Below are 17,172 nucleotides of genomic sequence, written 5' to 3'. Positions count from 1 at the left end.
GCATTTCATTTGGAAATCAAGGTCCCAGAGTCTGGAGGAAGAGTGGAGAGGCACAGAAACCACGTTGCTTGAAGTCCAGTTTCCACAGTCAGTGATGATTTGGGCTGCCATGTCATCTGCTGGTGTTGGTCCACTGTGTTTTCTGAAGTCCACAGTCAACGCAGCCATCTACCAGGAAATTTTAGAGCACTTCATGCTTCCTTCTGCTGACAAGCTTTATGGAGATGCTGATTTCATTTTCCAGCAGGATTTGGCACCTGCCCACACTGCCAAAGGTACCAAAAGCTGGTTCAATGACCATGGTGTTACTGTGCTTGACTGGCCATCAAACTCGCCTGACCTGAAGATGAGAGACACCAGACCCAACAATGCAGATGAGCTGAAGGCCGCTATCAAAGCAACCTGGGCTTCATTACACCTGAGCAGTGCCACAGACTGATCGCCTCCATGCCACGCCGCATTGATGCAGTGATTCATGCAAAAGGAGACCCAACTAAGTATTGAGTGCATAGAAATGAAAATACTTTTCAGAAGCCTGACATTTCTGTTTAAAATATCCTTTTTTTTTATTGATCTTATTTATTTATTTATTTTATTTTATTTTTTTTTTTTTTTGAGATAGTGAATTGGTGGGTTTTTGTTAAATGTGAGCCAAAATCATCACAATTAAAAGAACCAAAGACTTAAAGTACTTCAGTCTGTGTGCACTGAATTTAATACATGAGTTCCACAATTTGAGTTGAATTACTGAATTAAATTAACTTTTCCACGACATTCTTTTTTTAAAAAAGCTTGATGCTGGTTGTTATTCAAATGCCATTATATGGACGAGGGCGAGCGGGACATTTTTAAAAATTCTCTTTTTAAGGTCCGAAAAAGAAAGAAGGGTATAAGGCATTACAACAACACCAGTGTGAGTAAATGAGGACTTTATCTCATTTTAGGGTGAATTATCCCTTTAAAGCATGATGGTTTCTGATTGGCTGTCAATGTTTATATGGTTCATCAGCTGGAAAAAAGTCGTTATCGTTATAGTTGTGCTGTGGACTGTTCTTTTACATTTTATAGCCTAACTATATCTTTATCGTTATTGTAATAGTTTTCATCCTTCTGAACGGGTCAAATTCCAGAGTGTAAACACTATGGGAAAATTGGGAAACTCAGAATTACGAGAAAAAAAGTCATACGAGATATACTCAGAATTCTGAGGGGGGAAAGTCCCTAAATTAACCTCAAAACATCTGCTTCTGGGAACCAGCAGTGTCCGCTGAGCAACTGTGGTAACCATGGTGACTGCTGTACGGCTGCGCGTGAACATGTCCTGACGCGGCTTCCGTAGCCCGTGTGCGGAAACCCCGCGCCATCAGATGAGCGACGATGAAGTGAAAGACACACAAGATGGCGACGATCGGCGGATAGATGAGCGATCACGTAAACATTTAAACGATCCGACCCGTTTAATGCTTATTCCGAGTTATAACTGAGACCCAGCACAGATAAACGAGACAGTAGACTGTTCACGCGAGAGTCTGAGGATCATGAGGTTGAAAGTCTGAGGTTTGACTCATTCTACAGGTAAATTGATTTCCGAGCTTAAGATGAACGATAGGAGAGATTAAACCAAGTGGTTCGACGTAAATAAACCGTGATAAAATCCGTTTAGTGAGACTCCGATACAGTCTTCGGGTAATTTCCAGAGGTTCGCGTGGGTTAGTGAGGTAAACTAGTAGGTTTAGTGAGGTAGGATGACTAGTACCCGGCTGTGTGGATGCGAGGGCAGACAGTACTAGTTCCCTGTGGTAAACCTGAGGTGAATATGCGTCAGGGCTGCTAGTGTTGTTTAGGCGAGTTAGGTTTGGGTTAGTGTAGTTAAGATGAGTGACACCCGGCGGCGCGTGAAGCTGTACACGCTGAATGAGGACAGACAGTGGGAGGACAGAGGCACTGGACATGTGTCCTGCTCTTATGAGGACACCGAGAAGGAGACATCACTCACTGTCACCGCTGAATCTGACGGTAAGACCGGTTCATCACTGACAGCGTGGAGCACGTGATCTCACGCAGCTGATCTGATGAGTGTGTGTGTGTGTTCTGGTTCTGTAGGGTCACTGCTGCTGGAGTCCAAGATCAACACCAGCACTGCATATCAGAAACAGCAGGTACAGCATCTTCACAGTCATCACACATGACACTGATTCAGCTGTAAACCTCTCTAAAAGACAATAGTGTCATTATTCAGATCAGTTCAGTTCATCTGATAATGTCAGGTCAAACTGATATTTCAGAATACTGAGCGTCTTTTAAACCCCCCTCTTGAACGCTGTGACGTTTGCCTCCTCAGGACACGCTTATCGTTTGGTCCGAAGCGGAGAACTATGACCTAGCTCTGAGTTTCCAAGAGAAAGCTGGCTGCGATGAAATCTGGGAGAAGATCTGTCAGGTTTGTTCGGTCTCTTCCTGTCTGCGTGTCCACAGCTGCGTTTACATGGACAGCTTCATTCTGAGTGCTTCATTCTATCTAAATACAGTGATCAGACTGATGTGCGTGTTTGTCAAAGCTTCAGATCGGATGTGATCCTTTGACATGCTCACACTGCACGAATATACAGTTTCCTGCTGCTTCAGGATGATCCTCCTGTCATTGATTCTTTTCTTTTCCAGAGTTTTTTTTTAGTTGGTTGACTGACCTGTTTATTCCGGCTTCGTTTTCCAAACACCTGCTTGAACAGTTCATTTTTGCTTGACTTGTCTTTCAACTCTTTTTTTTTTTTTTTTTTTTTTTTTTTTGTTATTTTAAATTATTCCGCAACAACGTGGTTTCTGCTGACTAATTTTGCTTGCCGCACACCATCTTTCTGTTTTCATCTTTCAGTTTTCTGTTTTAAAGTGTTTGTGTCCTATTAAACGGGTTTGAAAAGGTATAAACTGAATCTGAAACTTAAATGGGATTTGGCCAATTCATTCTGATTATTCTTCTCTTATTGAAAAACGTTTGTTTATTTGGATATCTGTACGATGTATTTCCGCATGTTCACCGAGAGTAACTTATGCACGACGCAAACAACAGCAACTAGAGACTGAGACAAATTTATTGTTCAAAAGCAGTCAACCCTTTTTGGCACAAATGAAGTGCCATAATTTTTGAAAACAGCCTTCCATAAATGACAGAACAAGATGACAAGAAACATACAGTAACGGTCAAAAGTTTGGAAACATTAAGGTTTTTTGAAAGAGTCTCTTCTGCTCACCAAAGCTGCATTTATTTGATAAAAATACAGTAAAAACTGAAATATTATTATAATGTAAATCAGCTGTTTTCTATGTGAATATAATAGTAAAGTGTAATTTATTCGTGATCAAAGCTGAATTTTCAGCATCATTACTCCAGTCTTCAGTGTCACATGATCCTTCATGATCATTTCTTATTATTATCAACGTTGAAAACATTTTTTTTTTTTTTTTTTTTGGAAATCATGATACACTGACATTCAAAAGTTTGGGTTAAGTAAGATTAAAAAAAAAAAAAGCATTCATACTTTAATTCAGCAAAAGCACATTAAATAAACGCTGTTCTTTTGAACTTTCTATTCATCAAAGAATCCTAAAAAAAAATCAGTTTCCACTAAAATCTGAAGCAGCACAACTGTTTTCAACATTGATAATAATCATAAATGTTTCTTGATCATCAAATCATCATATTAGAATGATTTCTGAAGGATCATGTGACACTGAAGACTGGAGTAATGATGCTGAAAATTCAGCTTTGATCACAGGAATAAATTGCACTTTACTATATATTCACATAGAAAATAGCTGATTTACATTGGAATAATATTACACTGTTTTTACTGTATTTTATCAAATAAATGCAGCTTTGGAGAGCAGAAGAGACTCTTTCAACAACATTAAAATACCATAACATTTCCAAGGTATTTTGAATGGTACTGTAAAAATAACACTAATTTATCTTAGGAAGTATGCAAGGACTGCAGACACAGACAGATCCGTCCTTTCTGGCACACATGGAAGCTCGTATGGAAGGTCAGGTCTCTTGTTGACGTGTGTTTGGTGTTCAGGTGCAGGGCAAAGACCCGTCGGTGGAGATCACTCAGGACCCCATCGATGAATCGGAGGAGGAGCGTTTCGAGGAGATGCCGGAGACGGCTCATCTGGTGGAGCTGCCGCCCTGCGAGCCCGAGCGGCTGGAGGAGATCGCCGAGCTGGTGACGTCCGTGCTGTCCTCGCCCATCCGGCGGGAGAAGCTGGCGCTCGCCCTGGTGAGCACGGGATACATCCGGAAGCTGCTGCAGCTCTTCAGGACCTGCGAGGACTCAGAGCACCGCGAGGGCCTGCACCACCTGTACGAGATTGTGCGCGGCGTGCTCTTCCTCAACAAAGCCACGCTGTTCGAAGTCATGTTCTCCGACGACTGCATCATGGACGTGGTGGGCTGTCTGGAGTACGACCCGGCGCTCGTCCAGCCCAAGAGACACCGCGAGTTCCTCACCAAGACGGCCAAGTTCAAAGAGGTGATTCCCATCACGGACTCGGAGCTGCGGCAGAAGATCCACCAGACGTACCGCGTGCAGTACATCCAGGACATCATCCTGCCCACGCCGTCCGTCTTCGAGGAGAACTTCCTGTCCACGCTGTCCTCCTTCATCTTCTTCAATAAAGTGGAGATCGTCAGCATGCTGCAGGTGCGTGTGTTTTCATGTCTGTTGTTCTTGTGTGCTCCTTCATTTCTCGCTCAAGTGTCGTTCGTTTGAGTGAAAATGTTGTTTGTTTTTGTGCTGTACATGTAATTAATTCAGAAGCAATGTTCTCATCATCAGCAGTCTATCAGCTCGATAATAATAGAAATAATGACGTGAGCTGCATTTAAGCATCGTAAGCTGAAACTATTGGCATCAGAAACGCAGGCGTGGTCAGAGCGTGAAAGACAGACAAATGGGTCATTGACAAATAAAGCTTAAAAAAGGTGTTTTTTAAAAATCTTTTCAAAACTGATGTACATATATTTGAGTCATGAACAGTGTGTTTAAACAAATTTCAGTTGTTAAAATAACATTTCAAAGTGTTTGAATTCCTGTTTTAACTGTTTTTATAAGGTGGTGCAACCATGTAGTTGTATGTGCATATATACTGTAGTTGTACCACCTGACATGGAAAGTGTACCAACTGACCCATACTTGAAATTAGCAGTTTTAACCAGTATTTGAGAGATCTACAAACCTTTCCACTCTCCTCTGGATGATCATGTTTACTGTTGTTACCATGTCAGTTCATAATAAAAGAGCCGTGTTTGCAGTTGTGCCGCCCTGACATTTGAGAATATAAACAATTCCTGGACAAAAGTTTTGTTTTGTTTTTTCATTTGACAATATACAATTATCTCAACAGCTTTAAAACTACTGATATTTGTATAATTTGTTTATATGAAAGGTTTCAAACCTACAATGATGCCATAGTGTTTAGTTTTTAATTTTTTATTAAGTTTTCTCATCTGTTCTTTTGTTCAGACAGTTGCACCACCTGACATTTTAGATAACAAGACAAGATAACAAGATAACAAAACATAAAATAATATGTATTGTTTAAATGTACTAAAACTGAATTCAAACTAAATAGGTTTTATAGGATAATGTAATATGTCATGAATTCATCAAATGATTATAAAAGGAAATCATGCACTAATATGCGCATCATGTCATTGACTCATGCAAGTCATTAGTTCAAGCAAAAAAACCCTGAAATAACACACACTTGTTGTGGTACGTGTCATGCTTCCATTAATCTAGATTTCTGACCCTGTGCATCCGTTCACTGAATATGATAAAGTGTAAGTAGGATATTTTTGTTCTTCATTTCTCTTTTGTGGTCAGAGAAAGAAAGAAGGTCTTACAGCTTTAGAAGAACCTCAGGTGAGTAAATAATGACTTCATTTTGGGATGAACTTTCCAGGAGAACGATGGCTTTAATTTTGGGGACAGGAACTTTAATTTGCAACAAGGAAATGTGAAAACTTTCCATTTGCAGTGGCTATGGGTGTTTTGTTTACATTGCGGTTTGTTTCTCTAAGCTTCGGTGAGTCTTTGTGCAGTTGTGTTTGAGTCTCTTATTGTTCAGTAAACTGACCCTTTAACTGTATTAGAGGTCACAAGTGTTTCTGTCATGCAGACATCAGTGTCACAGTAGACTGGGTCAAAAATACCTTTCAATCACGCTAACTTAATCACTGTGACAAATACTCTTTTAATTTTACAGAAGGTTTAACATGTCGTGAAGCAGCTCATGTTCTGTTTTCTTCACATGACTGCATTGTTTTTGTTTGAGATTTAATAAATCTTTCTCACAGTTTCTGTATATGTGAGATTGAAGGACTGTTTGACAATGTCCAGTCCATTTTTTTTTATTTCTGTATGTAGTTATGCTTTGATCTGATCATGGTCATGTGAGCCTGTTCCCGGTCAGTGTAGTGCACACATCCGTCAGTGATGTCAGATTGACTCTGTTAATCTGCAGTCTTTCGTCCATGTGATTGTAGTGCTGAACACGTGTACTGCTGGAGAGTGACGCAGCCTGAATGATCACTGAGTACAGCGTGAATAACATGTTTCTGTGTACGTCACTCCAGTCTGCTCCAGATAACCGTCTTTAACGATGAAACGGGAGTCGTGACAGGTCGTTTCTTCCGTATTGTGTTGTAAAATGCAGGGCAGGACTTGGTTTTATCCATCGATTGGACGGAGGCGATCTGAATGCGAGTTTGAGTGTGTTGTGAGAGAGAGCCGGACTGAATGATTGGATAAGATCAGCCGAGAGAAGTCTGTATCGTGTGTTAATACAGTTGGCATGAGTTTTGGAGTGGCCTGACTGAAATATACAGAAGTAGAAGTTAACTGATGGCATTAGTCAAAGATCGGTTAATCGTCAACATCCCTGTTCAATGTCAAATGTGTTTATTACAGTAAAATGAATATTTGGGTTGATTTGAATATGAGCCAGCGTACAGTACTCTTGTCATCGTTTATTCAGTTAACAGTGAGAGCGAGAGCTCAGATCGATGAAAGTGTACAGGTGGAACTGGGATCAGCTGATGAAGATGAAGTTTTACCTCTAAATAAACCGGTTTTTTACTCCCAGTCAAATTTTTTTTACTTTTTTACCCGTTTCATTCTTTGATTTCAGAAAATCATTTTGGTCCTGTTCACTCTGTTCTATGTGTAAAATGAGTTTTGGTCTTTATTTGGGAAAATCCAGTTCCCAGAGTCACTGTTGCTCATCAACTACTTTTTCATTGTTTGTGGAAACATTACAGAACAGAATTAAATAGAAGTTGCTATATAAAATAAATCTTAAAACAAATTATACTATCAAGTTAAATTTTTATTTATTTATTTATTTTTTTTCAAATGTACTAAATATTTTGTTGATATTGTTTATAGTATAAATATTTATTGGAGCGATGTTGTGCGTGTTGTTTATCTGTAAAGTAAATGATGTTGATATACTGTACATCAGTCCCTCTGATCTGAGATTAAATGTTTTCACTCAGTTGAAATGTATAGATTGATTGAGGTTCAGATAAAGTACAGATGAAGTAGAGCGTAGGCTTGTGACGGGATCAAATTTTCATGTTGCGATTAATTGCTGAAGCTTTTATCACGGTATATGGTATTATCACGATATTGAAATAAGTTGCAAAAAAAGTGTTGTCATACTATAACAGGGTTTTTTTATTACTTATAAAGTAATATATATCTTTTTATTACTTTAATAAAAAGAACTGTTGAATGTTTAAATACAATAATACAATACACAAAATTTTCAATTTTACATCAATTTTGCATTAACTAAGATTGAGCAATAGCTACATTTGTTACAGAAAGTATTATTTTTTGTTAATGTTAGTTAAGAAATACAACTGATCATTGTTAGTTTGATCTCAGGTCCATTAAATAAGTTATTTTGATTTTAGTAATGTTATTAAACAGTAACTAAGAAATTAACATTAATTAAGAATAATTGCTTTATAAATTAAGTATTTTTCATTGTCAGTTTGGTAATAATGAATTAACATGTTAACTAATGAAGCCGTATGTCTCAAAGTTTTACTGAACAATAACAAATAATCAGAACATTTCTAATCATTAGGGCATGTTGTAGTCCAGATTAAAATATAAAAATGTTTAAGTTTGAAAATAAATAGCCTATTAAGTCTTTAAGCATAAAGTATTTGGTGCTGTGATGAACAACATTGAGATTACAAAAAAATGAATGGCTGTTTGAAGCATTTTAAAAACTTCACTAGCAGTTGCTTTGTTTGCGGGGTTTCCGGGGTAACCGCTGCATTCTGCTGTTCCATCAGCGCCCTCTGCTGTCAGAGAGTGAACGTGCACTTTCATTCAGCGCGTCTCCTTCACTCGTTCCTCCATGTGCTTCTCATGCATGTTGGGATTGTTTACATCTGTGCGCGTGTCCCTTTGACGCAGAATACAGCGGTGTTGTGCATTTAATACGGTTGATGGGGAAATATTCTTAAATGCATTATAAAAAGTTTAATAATTGGTAATAAATTATTATTTACGTTATTTTGAAGTGCCCACGATAACAATATCGTGCATATTCATTATCGTGATATATCGCATTACCAAATATCGGCACATCTATAAGAGCGTAACCTTAACTTGATTGAATTTGTTGTCCTGTCAGCAGTCTGTGTGGAGGTGAAATGAGTGATCCTCTGTTCTCCTGCTGTGGTGTTTTTCAGGAGGATGAGAAGTTCCTCACGGAGGTGTTTGCTCAGCTGACGGATGAAGCCACAGAGGACGACAAGAGGAGAGAGCTGGTACTGCACTCACACGCACCGCGCACACATTCAGCCATCGCACACAGCAGTGTTTCACGCCTGTCGCCTCTTACATCCACAGGTCAACTTCTTCAAGGAGTTTTGTGCTTTCTCACAAACACTGCAGCCGCAGAACAGAGACGCTTTCTTCAAAACGCTGGCAAATCTGGGGATTTTACCTGCCTTGGAAATAGTGATGGTGAGTGACTGCAGGAAGCTGCCCGTTTACAGTGAACGTCGTGAAATCTCTGCCGTGGTTATAGATGTGAGTGTTGTTTTGAAGGGCATGGATGACGTCCAGGTGAAGGCTGCCGCCACGGACATCTTCTCTTACCTGGTGGAGTTCAGTCCGTCCATGGTGCGAGAGTTCGTCATGCAGGAGCCGCAGCAGGCCGATGACGTGAGTACCAGCTTCACCCTCACACCACATGAGTTTATTATCAACTGTAGACTGTAAACCTGAGCAGAAGACAGGAGACGTGAAGGGGGTCAGGAGTGTCAGAGCAGAAGTGTGGATGTTTCAATACTAATAACTCTAATTACAGGTTACAGGATTCATGAGCGGCAGGCGTTTCATGTAGCTCAGCACAGGCTTGTTCTCAAAATCTGCGTCTTTAGTGTCTGTGGCGGATCGGTTGGTGTTTAAGGCTTTAGTGGCGCTCAGTTTTTATAAAGATTTCACCGTTCAGTTCTGATTCACGAGCTCAAGATTCAGGACTTCGTTCAATTGGATATCGGTTCATTTGGAAATTACTTCAGGTAAACATCCCAAAAATGTAAACTGACATTTACACATTTACTTTTGTTCATCTTAGAAACAAAAATGAAGATATTTTTAATATTCCCTCATCATTTTGTCCATCTATTAAGAGACCACGCAAACAAAAATGTCACACATTAAAAAGTTCATTAAGAGATCGTCAGCTTAATCCATATGTTTGGAGCGAATTAATCTTCTGAAGAGACGTGATCGCTTTATATGATGAACAGATGTGTTTTGGCTTTTCTTCGCATATGAACTCACACAGAACTGAAGTATGGAAACAGAAACTGTGCTTTTGATCCGTGTTTACTAAGGTGAATATTAATTACAGTTGAGAAACTCTGCTCTGGAGACTCACTTAATATATTAATATTAGAGGTTGAAACTATTAAACTCTACTATTATCTTGTTTTCAGATATAATAATCAACATTTAAAGTTGTATACAAAAATGTATTTTCACACAAAGCAATTTTTATATCAGTTTACTAATTATATTCATCCGTTTCTCGCTTTCATGACTCTTATTATGGCAGGAAGTAATAATCATGAAAACAAAAATATGTTGCTGAAATATAATCATTTAAACAGTGGCTCTTTATTCAAACATACATTAAATAAGACATCACTAACAGTGTGTAATACAAAAAGTGTTTAGTGAAGTTTTGTTCACGCATCAGCTGGGAACGACACAGACTAAAAGATGGATCTTGGGATTTAAGAATCCATATGGAGGTTGTTCAAATGAAGTGATGGTGTAACAGTGTCACTGACGGCTGCTGTGTGTGTTCAGGACGTGCTGCTGATTAACGTGGTGATCAAGCAGATGATCTGTGACTCGGACCCTGAGCTGGGCGGTGCGGTGCAGCTGATGGGGCTGCTGCGGACCCTCATCGACCCCGAGAACATGCTCGCTCCGGCCAGTGTGAGTACTGTGTGCTGACAACACTGGTGACTTGCAGTCTGAGCTGGAAAATCTGCCCGTAGAAACTTGACGCACATATGCACATATGCCATGGCACTGTTTGATTCTGATTGGCTGACAAACATTCTGAGGGTTGATTATTTGCTGTTTATCATCATGTTTTTATTCATAGTTTAATGCCAAGAACATACATGACTGGAAACGAGTGCATATAGGCTCTCAGGACAGTTCTTACATCACATCATATCAGGAATATGAGAAAACAAACACTTCAACACTCAGCATTATGTTTTATGTAAGCAAAAAAAAATCATGACTGTCATCAATTTTGCTTCTGAGACTCTAGAAACCAGTGACGATGACTCCATTTACAGACAAACATCCTCACTGATTTCTCTGTGTGTGTGTGTGTGTGTGTGTGTGTGTGTGTGTGTTTGGACAGAAAGCGGAGAAGAGCGAGTTCCTGAGTTTCTTCTACAAGTACTGTATGCATGTGCTGACCGCTCCGCTGCTGGCCAACACCGCTGAGGAGGACCAAGGTGAGACACTGACCACTGAACTACAAGAACTGAGCCGCATGTCATTCCTCTCATATCTACATGTCTGTTTTCCACAGATCTGAGCGAGGGATCGGCTAGAGTCAACCCCGTGTGTCCAGGTACACGTCCACTCTCGCCTGACCTCACACATCTCACGTCACACGCGTGTGCTGTGCTGAACGTGTCCGTCTGTCTGTCTGTCTCAGATAACTTCCAGACGGCGCAGCTGCTGGCTCTGATCCTGGAGCTGCTGACGTTCTGCGTGGAGCACCACACGTACCACATCAAGAACTACATCATGACTAAAGACCTGCTGAGGAGAGTGCTGACGCTCATGAACTCCAAACACACCTTCCTGGCGCTGTGTGAGTATTGCTCACTTTCTAGACGTCGATAACCGATTATGATAGTGGTCACACATGAGCAGAAATTCAGCAACAACTCTACACAAGCGTGTGCTAAAGTGCTATTATACCTATATATTTTGTGCAGGTGCCCTGCGCTTCATGAGGAGGATCATTGGACTGAAGGACGAGTATTACAACCGCTACATCGTGAAAGGAAACCTGTTTGAGCCGGTCATCAACGCCCTGCTGGACAACGGCACCAGATACAACCTGCTGAACTCGGCCATCATCGAGCTCTTCGAGTTCATCAAAGTGGTAAGAGCCGCTGTCTGAGAGTAGGCCGCGCTCCTGCGATCCGCTCGCGTCTGACCGCTGTGCTTTCGTTCTCAGGAGGACATCCGGTCTCTCATCGCACACATCGTGGATAACTTCTACAAGGCGCTGGAGTCCATCGAGTACGTGCAGACATTCAAGGGTCTGAAGGGCCGCTACGAGCAGGAGAAAGAGCGGCAGAGCCGAGGACTCAGCAGGTGCCCGAACACGCGTTCATTCTGAGCGAACGACTGCCCTGATCGTGTGCTAACAGGGGAATGATCCTCTTACAGGTACCGCAGAGACGCACGCTCGTTTGAGGAGGACGAAGACATGTGGCTGAATGATGACGAGGAAGAGGAGGATGTCTCTGACACTGGCTTCGAGAAGAGCAAGAGCGACTACGGGAAGTTCATGGAGAGCGAGAAAGGTATTTGTGCTTGTATAATCAGGGAAATGTAATCTGAGTCATTTCCAGGTCTGGATATGCATGGAAAAAAGAATGCAAAAACATTATGTGATCTGCACTGCGCCAGAGAAAATAAAAATACTCTGACAGTACTACATATTGATTTTGAAATGGAAAATGTTTAGGAATCCTGATATGATCCACTGAAGCAGTTGATTTTGTCATTTAAAACACTGGAGCCATATGATTTTCATGATTTCTGTGATTCCTGCTGCTGAATCTACAGCGCCACATGCAACAAGAGAACAGGTTTAATCTGAGCACTTTCCAGCCCTTCCTGATCAAACACACCAGATTCAGCTCATTACAGGAGACTGAAAGAGTCGTCTCTGCTGCGGCGCCAGGAACAGGGCTGGAAAACACTGCTGTAGTCTGAAGCAGGAAGGAGTTCTGTGCAGGGCTTAAAAACGGAAAAAACATTCAATCGTTTCACTCCGAGCAGAATCTATATTTTAACGTTTCTGTTCCAGCGTTCCTTCTGTATTATTAACGTTCCGAAACCGGTTTGATTAGAAAAAATAACGGTTAATAACGTTTTTTTTTTTTTTTTTTTTTTTTTTTTTTAAGGCTACTTAGGCTATTAATAATAATATGTACAGCATTTTATTTATTAAAAACAGAGTCTTGTATTTGCCGTCTTAGCCAATATGCCTACAATTAGCTGTCTTTTATAACAAGATTCTGTCCCAATGTAAACCTATTAAACAAAAGGAAAAACAACGGTTTATAAATTAAAGTATTTTTTCAAGATGTTTTAAAATGTTTGCTGCATTGTTAAAAATACCGACGCTATTCCTGAGAGGAAAAAAGATATGTGGCTACGTCGCACTTTATTATTAGCCTACATTCAGAAATAATGTAATTTATCGGTAAATAAAGTAAAATGTTTACTAATAGCCTAGCCTATATAGCTTTGTTTATAATGTTTGTAAACATCCATTATGATCAAAACTACCCTATTTTATTTTACCACAAAACCTCTAAAGTTAACAGCCTATTCAGGCTATCTACGTCAAGCCAAAACGAATTAAAAAAAATGTTCTCTTTTCTTTTTTAATGCCATTCCAGCTTCTATTGCTATATTCAAGGCGAGAAACAGGTTTATTTATTAGAAATAAAACTAAATAAGATGCAAAACGAATTAATTTAAAGTGAATCTGAAGCCTACCTTTCTCATTCGGCACTGCTTCCATTTTCGAGACGAATGCTAAACTATTATTTATTATGTAAGCTTTGTACTTCACTCGCATTATCGACATCATCCTTCATATAACAGCACAGTCAGGCGGTGGTCACGGGTGGGAAACGGCAGATTGTATTACAGAATTGAATTGAGCAGTGTAACGTTTTATATGTTTGATTGTATTTTATTTTAATATTTAACAGGCTGTGAGCGATTTTAAATAAGCAATGCAAGAATTTGTGTGCACGCGCGTGAGGCGCCGGCGCGACCACTGGATTGTTTTTTCCTTCTAAGAGAGTAAACTGTACTCCGTAATTTATGGTCATACAGGTAAAAGCAAGACATAATTCATACATTTACAAAAGACACTCCTAGACTTTGGAGTGCGCCACAATGAAATACTTTCGTTTTGTTAATCTGTAGACCTAATTATATAGTAAAATATCGCATAGCCTATAGGCCTAAATATTCCCTTTTATTTTAATATTTGTTATGTAGGCCTATAGTTTTATTCTGTTTACTCTGTTCACAGAAGCGCTGCATGTGCGTGATGAGACATTGTGTGAACTCATGTTCTACATATCCTGCAATTTTTGCTGGTTTCAAAACGCACAACAAGCTGCATACTGGACATCCATTTTCACTTAAATGCAGACTTAATGCTTGACGGTTGGTGACACATATCATCGGAAAAAATAATGCCAGGGCATTGTGACTTACCTAACCTATGATGACTTGACAGCTGACCCTGACACGTTCACACACGACACATTTGCATAGGCTGTACTATTTGAATTCGTGATTGGTTGACTGCCAAATCAAAATATTAAACAACAATAAAATAACATTATTAACCGGTTAATGGACATTTCAAATTAGCGTTTCTGTTCAGAACGATTAAATTTGATTTCGTTTCCATTTCTGGTTACGTTCTGGTCAAAATTTCGTTCGTTTCCGGTTTTCGTTTTTGTTCCTTGAACCAGTTCAGAGCTCTGGTTCTGTGTGGTGTCTTCTTCACACATGTGTCTTTCCTCTCGTTTCAGCTAAAGAAAGTCAAGACAAAGAGAACCAGCCCAAGCGCACAACGACAGGCAGCTTTAAGTTCACCTTCTCTCATTCAGCAGCGGCGGCCAACGCAAGCAACGGTTCCAAACCTCCACCCTCATCTTCCTCCAGCAGCTCCAAACCTGCAGCGCCTCCTTCTGGCCAGACGGCACGGGTGCGTCTGCACATCTCCATAAAGATCATGTGCTTCTGTTTTCCAGCACAAATATCTAAAGATTCCTAAATTAAGATACATTTACTGGAGGAGCAAAATGACTGAAGATACTCAGTCTTGTTTACTGAAAAACTGATCAAAATTGAGTTTAAGCTTAAAACAACAAATTTCTGCCAATGGGGTAAGAAAAATAATCTTAATCCAAAGGGAAAACAATGATATTTGTTCTTGAAAAACTGATGAAAGCTTAAAACAAGTCATAATATCTTCAGTCATTTCTCTTCTCCAGTAAATGTATCTTGATTTAAGAATGTTTAGAAATTTGTGCTGGGGGGGGGGGGGGATTTGCAGTGGCTTTTTTTTTTTTTTTTTTTTTTTTTTTTTTTTTGCAAATTTAAACTATTTGCAAAAATATTTTTAAAATTTACACAACTTCACTCTTATTCATGTGAAAAGCTGTCTCGTGATATTGCTTTGACAGAGTGCGAGTGTGAAATTAGGATAGAATATGACACTGCTACATTACATTATGCCTCCACTGTTGTTTTGCTTTTTATAGAAATAAAAACCGTTTAATTCAGTTGGAAAACAGTAGATTAATTCCCATCCAGCTCATCCAACACGAGCTGCAGAGTCGTACGTAGAGCAGCAGGAATCAGAGTTCACTGATCATGTGACGAGATAACTGATGAGACCATGGCGGAGGATTCGTTGCACAACAGAGACTAAGCGTCTGATAAATGTCTTGTCTTGTAGAAGCTGCTCCTATTCACAGAGTACGCGCGATCACAAAAACCAAAGTAAAACGTGGTTTCAATACCCCACGTTTTGAGAGCGGCTCCCTGATGCATGCAAATATTTCCCAATACGATCTTAGGCTGGGCTGTGTAGTTGTAACATCTCTCAGCTCTGTGTCATGCTTGAAGAAAAATCTGCTCTCTATTTGCACTGAATATTGAGCGAGTACTCTGATTGTGGTCGCACTTATTGTTTGCACTTAATAAGACTAAGAGAAAACTGTATTAATTTCTTTATACAGTTATTATTTCTATGATCAATTTGTGGAAGTGAGTTCAGTTAGGAGGTCAAAAGTTGTAGAAGCTCATGAATCATGTACAGTAATGTCTGAAGAGACTCGTGTGAAGAGAAGCAGTCAGTTGAGTTTGTGATGACAACCTTTTACAGTGCTTCAGTATTGTTGTCTTTTACTGCATATGATAATTCATACTCAAAGTAGAACTGAAATAACATTCATTACAAGATGATTAGTTAAAACATTTCAAATGCACCTGCAGAGTCTTTTTCTAGTCATGTATTTCGCCATTGAGGATTTCTTTAAAACACTGTCTAAAAATCTCGTCTTGTTCTCATGAGCTAACTGTCTCGAGTCGTCACACCCCTAAATAATAGCATACTTTAGACTCAAAACGGTGACGTTTCATAAAGTTGAGTAGTTTACATCACTGGATATTGCTGTCAGTCGCTGAACATGTCTATCATAAAACAGCCGTCAAATATTAACGTTTAGCTGCTTGCGTCTCTTTTACCATTAACTAAAGTGTTGCATTGGATTCGCACTCGTCTTCTATGAACCGTAAGCCCCGCCTCCTTTGATTTGATTGGCGGTCTCACTTACGTTGATATTGACGAGCGCTGTTAGATCGCCGGTGAGGAGCTTTTAAAACCTTTAGTCCCCCTAACATCAGTCAGTAATGGAGCATCAAGAGTATCAAATATCGGGGGACAGTTTGTTCATGTGTCATCATTGTGTGGGACTGTGTTCCTCTCAGTGTGTGTGATGGTGACGGCCCTGGGGCACATGGTTTCTGACGCTTGTTCTCTTCTACTGCCTGTGTTCTTCAGACTGGACTGGTGGGTCTGGTGGATTATCCAGATGATGAAGATGAGGAGGAGGACGATGACGAGGAGCAGTCGCCACGCAAGCGGCCTCGTCTGGGCTCATAAAGCCGTCTGCAGTCACGTGTCCGCTGTGCCCGGCCTCTATCTCCACCCCACCTGATCCAGAGGAGCGCAGGGAGCCAATCACAGCAGCAGCAGTCGTGCTGATGGGAGAGGCTAGCAGGACTAGCCGCGCTGATGAACGCTGGATTGGCTCAAACTCTGGGACTGAAGAGCTGCTGTAACGTGGCTCAAGTTCAGCAGGCTACTTCCTTTTTTAATTAATTCTTCTGGACGTTTGTGTTTTTTAATGATTGACAGGAGATCTCGCCGGTGCCGTGTTTAGTGCGCAGGTGAGGCCGTTATTAACCTTTATAATCGGATGTCTGTGATTCAGGCTAGGATTTGCAATGTTGGTTTTTAAAACATTAAATTGCAGTACGAGGAGTGTTTGGTGTGTGAGACTGATCTCAGATCAGCTCTGTCCAGAGAATACGGCGCTGTTCCTCAATGACTTTCACAACCTTAGACTCAATATTATTAGCTGTTTTTGTTTTTCCCCTAATTTTTGTACAATTTCCTACTAGCACCATCTCCGTTAAAGAGCATTTGTATAAATTTGATATTTTTTACAATTTTCAGATTAAATTTGGTCCTGCAATTAAA

General features: G+C 40.1%; 1 protein-coding gene across 2 annotated transcripts; it reads left to right on the top strand.

Annotated features, from left to right (window-relative positions):
* The first annotated feature begins 1,274 nt into the window (after window positions 1-1,274).
* On the top strand, window positions 1,275-17,172 carry ppp4r3b (protein phosphatase 4, regulatory subunit 3B). Of its 2 annotated transcripts, XM_051916036.1 has the most exons (17): window positions 1,275-2,016; window positions 2,104-2,159; window positions 2,342-2,440; window positions 4,077-4,700; window positions 8,774-8,851; window positions 8,934-9,050; window positions 9,135-9,251; window positions 10,407-10,538; window positions 10,711-10,833; window positions 10,981-11,077; window positions 11,155-11,196; window positions 11,284-11,442; window positions 11,570-11,739; window positions 11,815-11,954; window positions 12,030-12,166; window positions 14,432-14,607; window positions 16,471-17,172. In XM_051916036.1, the coding sequence occupies exons 1-17, from the start codon at window positions 1,875-1,877 to the stop codon at window positions 16,570-16,572; spliced, it is 2,511 nt and encodes an 836-aa protein (XP_051771996.1). In that variant the 5' UTR covers window positions 1,275-1,874; the 3' UTR covers window positions 16,573-17,172. The 2 variants fall into 2 exon arrangements, with proteins under 2 accessions (XP_051771996.1, XP_051771998.1); XM_051916038.1 differs by lacking the exon at window positions 10,711-10,833 and having other exon boundaries at window positions 1,277-2,016.

Source organism: Ctenopharyngodon idella, chromosome 13 (assembly GCF_019924925.1).
Source record: "Ctenopharyngodon idella isolate HZGC_01 chromosome 13, HZGC01, whole genome shotgun sequence".
NCBI lineage: Eukaryota > Metazoa > Chordata > Actinopteri > Cypriniformes > Xenocyprididae > Ctenopharyngodon > Ctenopharyngodon idella.
This window is presented reverse-complemented; position numbering and strand designations above follow the sequence as displayed.

Excerpts from the sequence above, each read along its gene's own strand:
- ppp4r3b (XM_051916036.1), top strand. The coding sequence starts at position 1,875 with ATGAGTGACACCCGGCGGCGCGTGAAGCTGTACACGCTGAATGAGGAC. Across the intron at positions 11,078-11,154 it reads CACCGCTGAGGAGGACCAAG|ATCTGAGCGAGGGATCGGCT; the intron begins GTGAGACACTGA and ends TGTTTTCCACAG. Across the intron at positions 11,197-11,283 it reads AGTCAACCCCGTGTGTCCAG|ATAACTTCCAGACGGCGCAG; the intron begins GTACACGTCCAC and ends TGTCTGTCTCAG.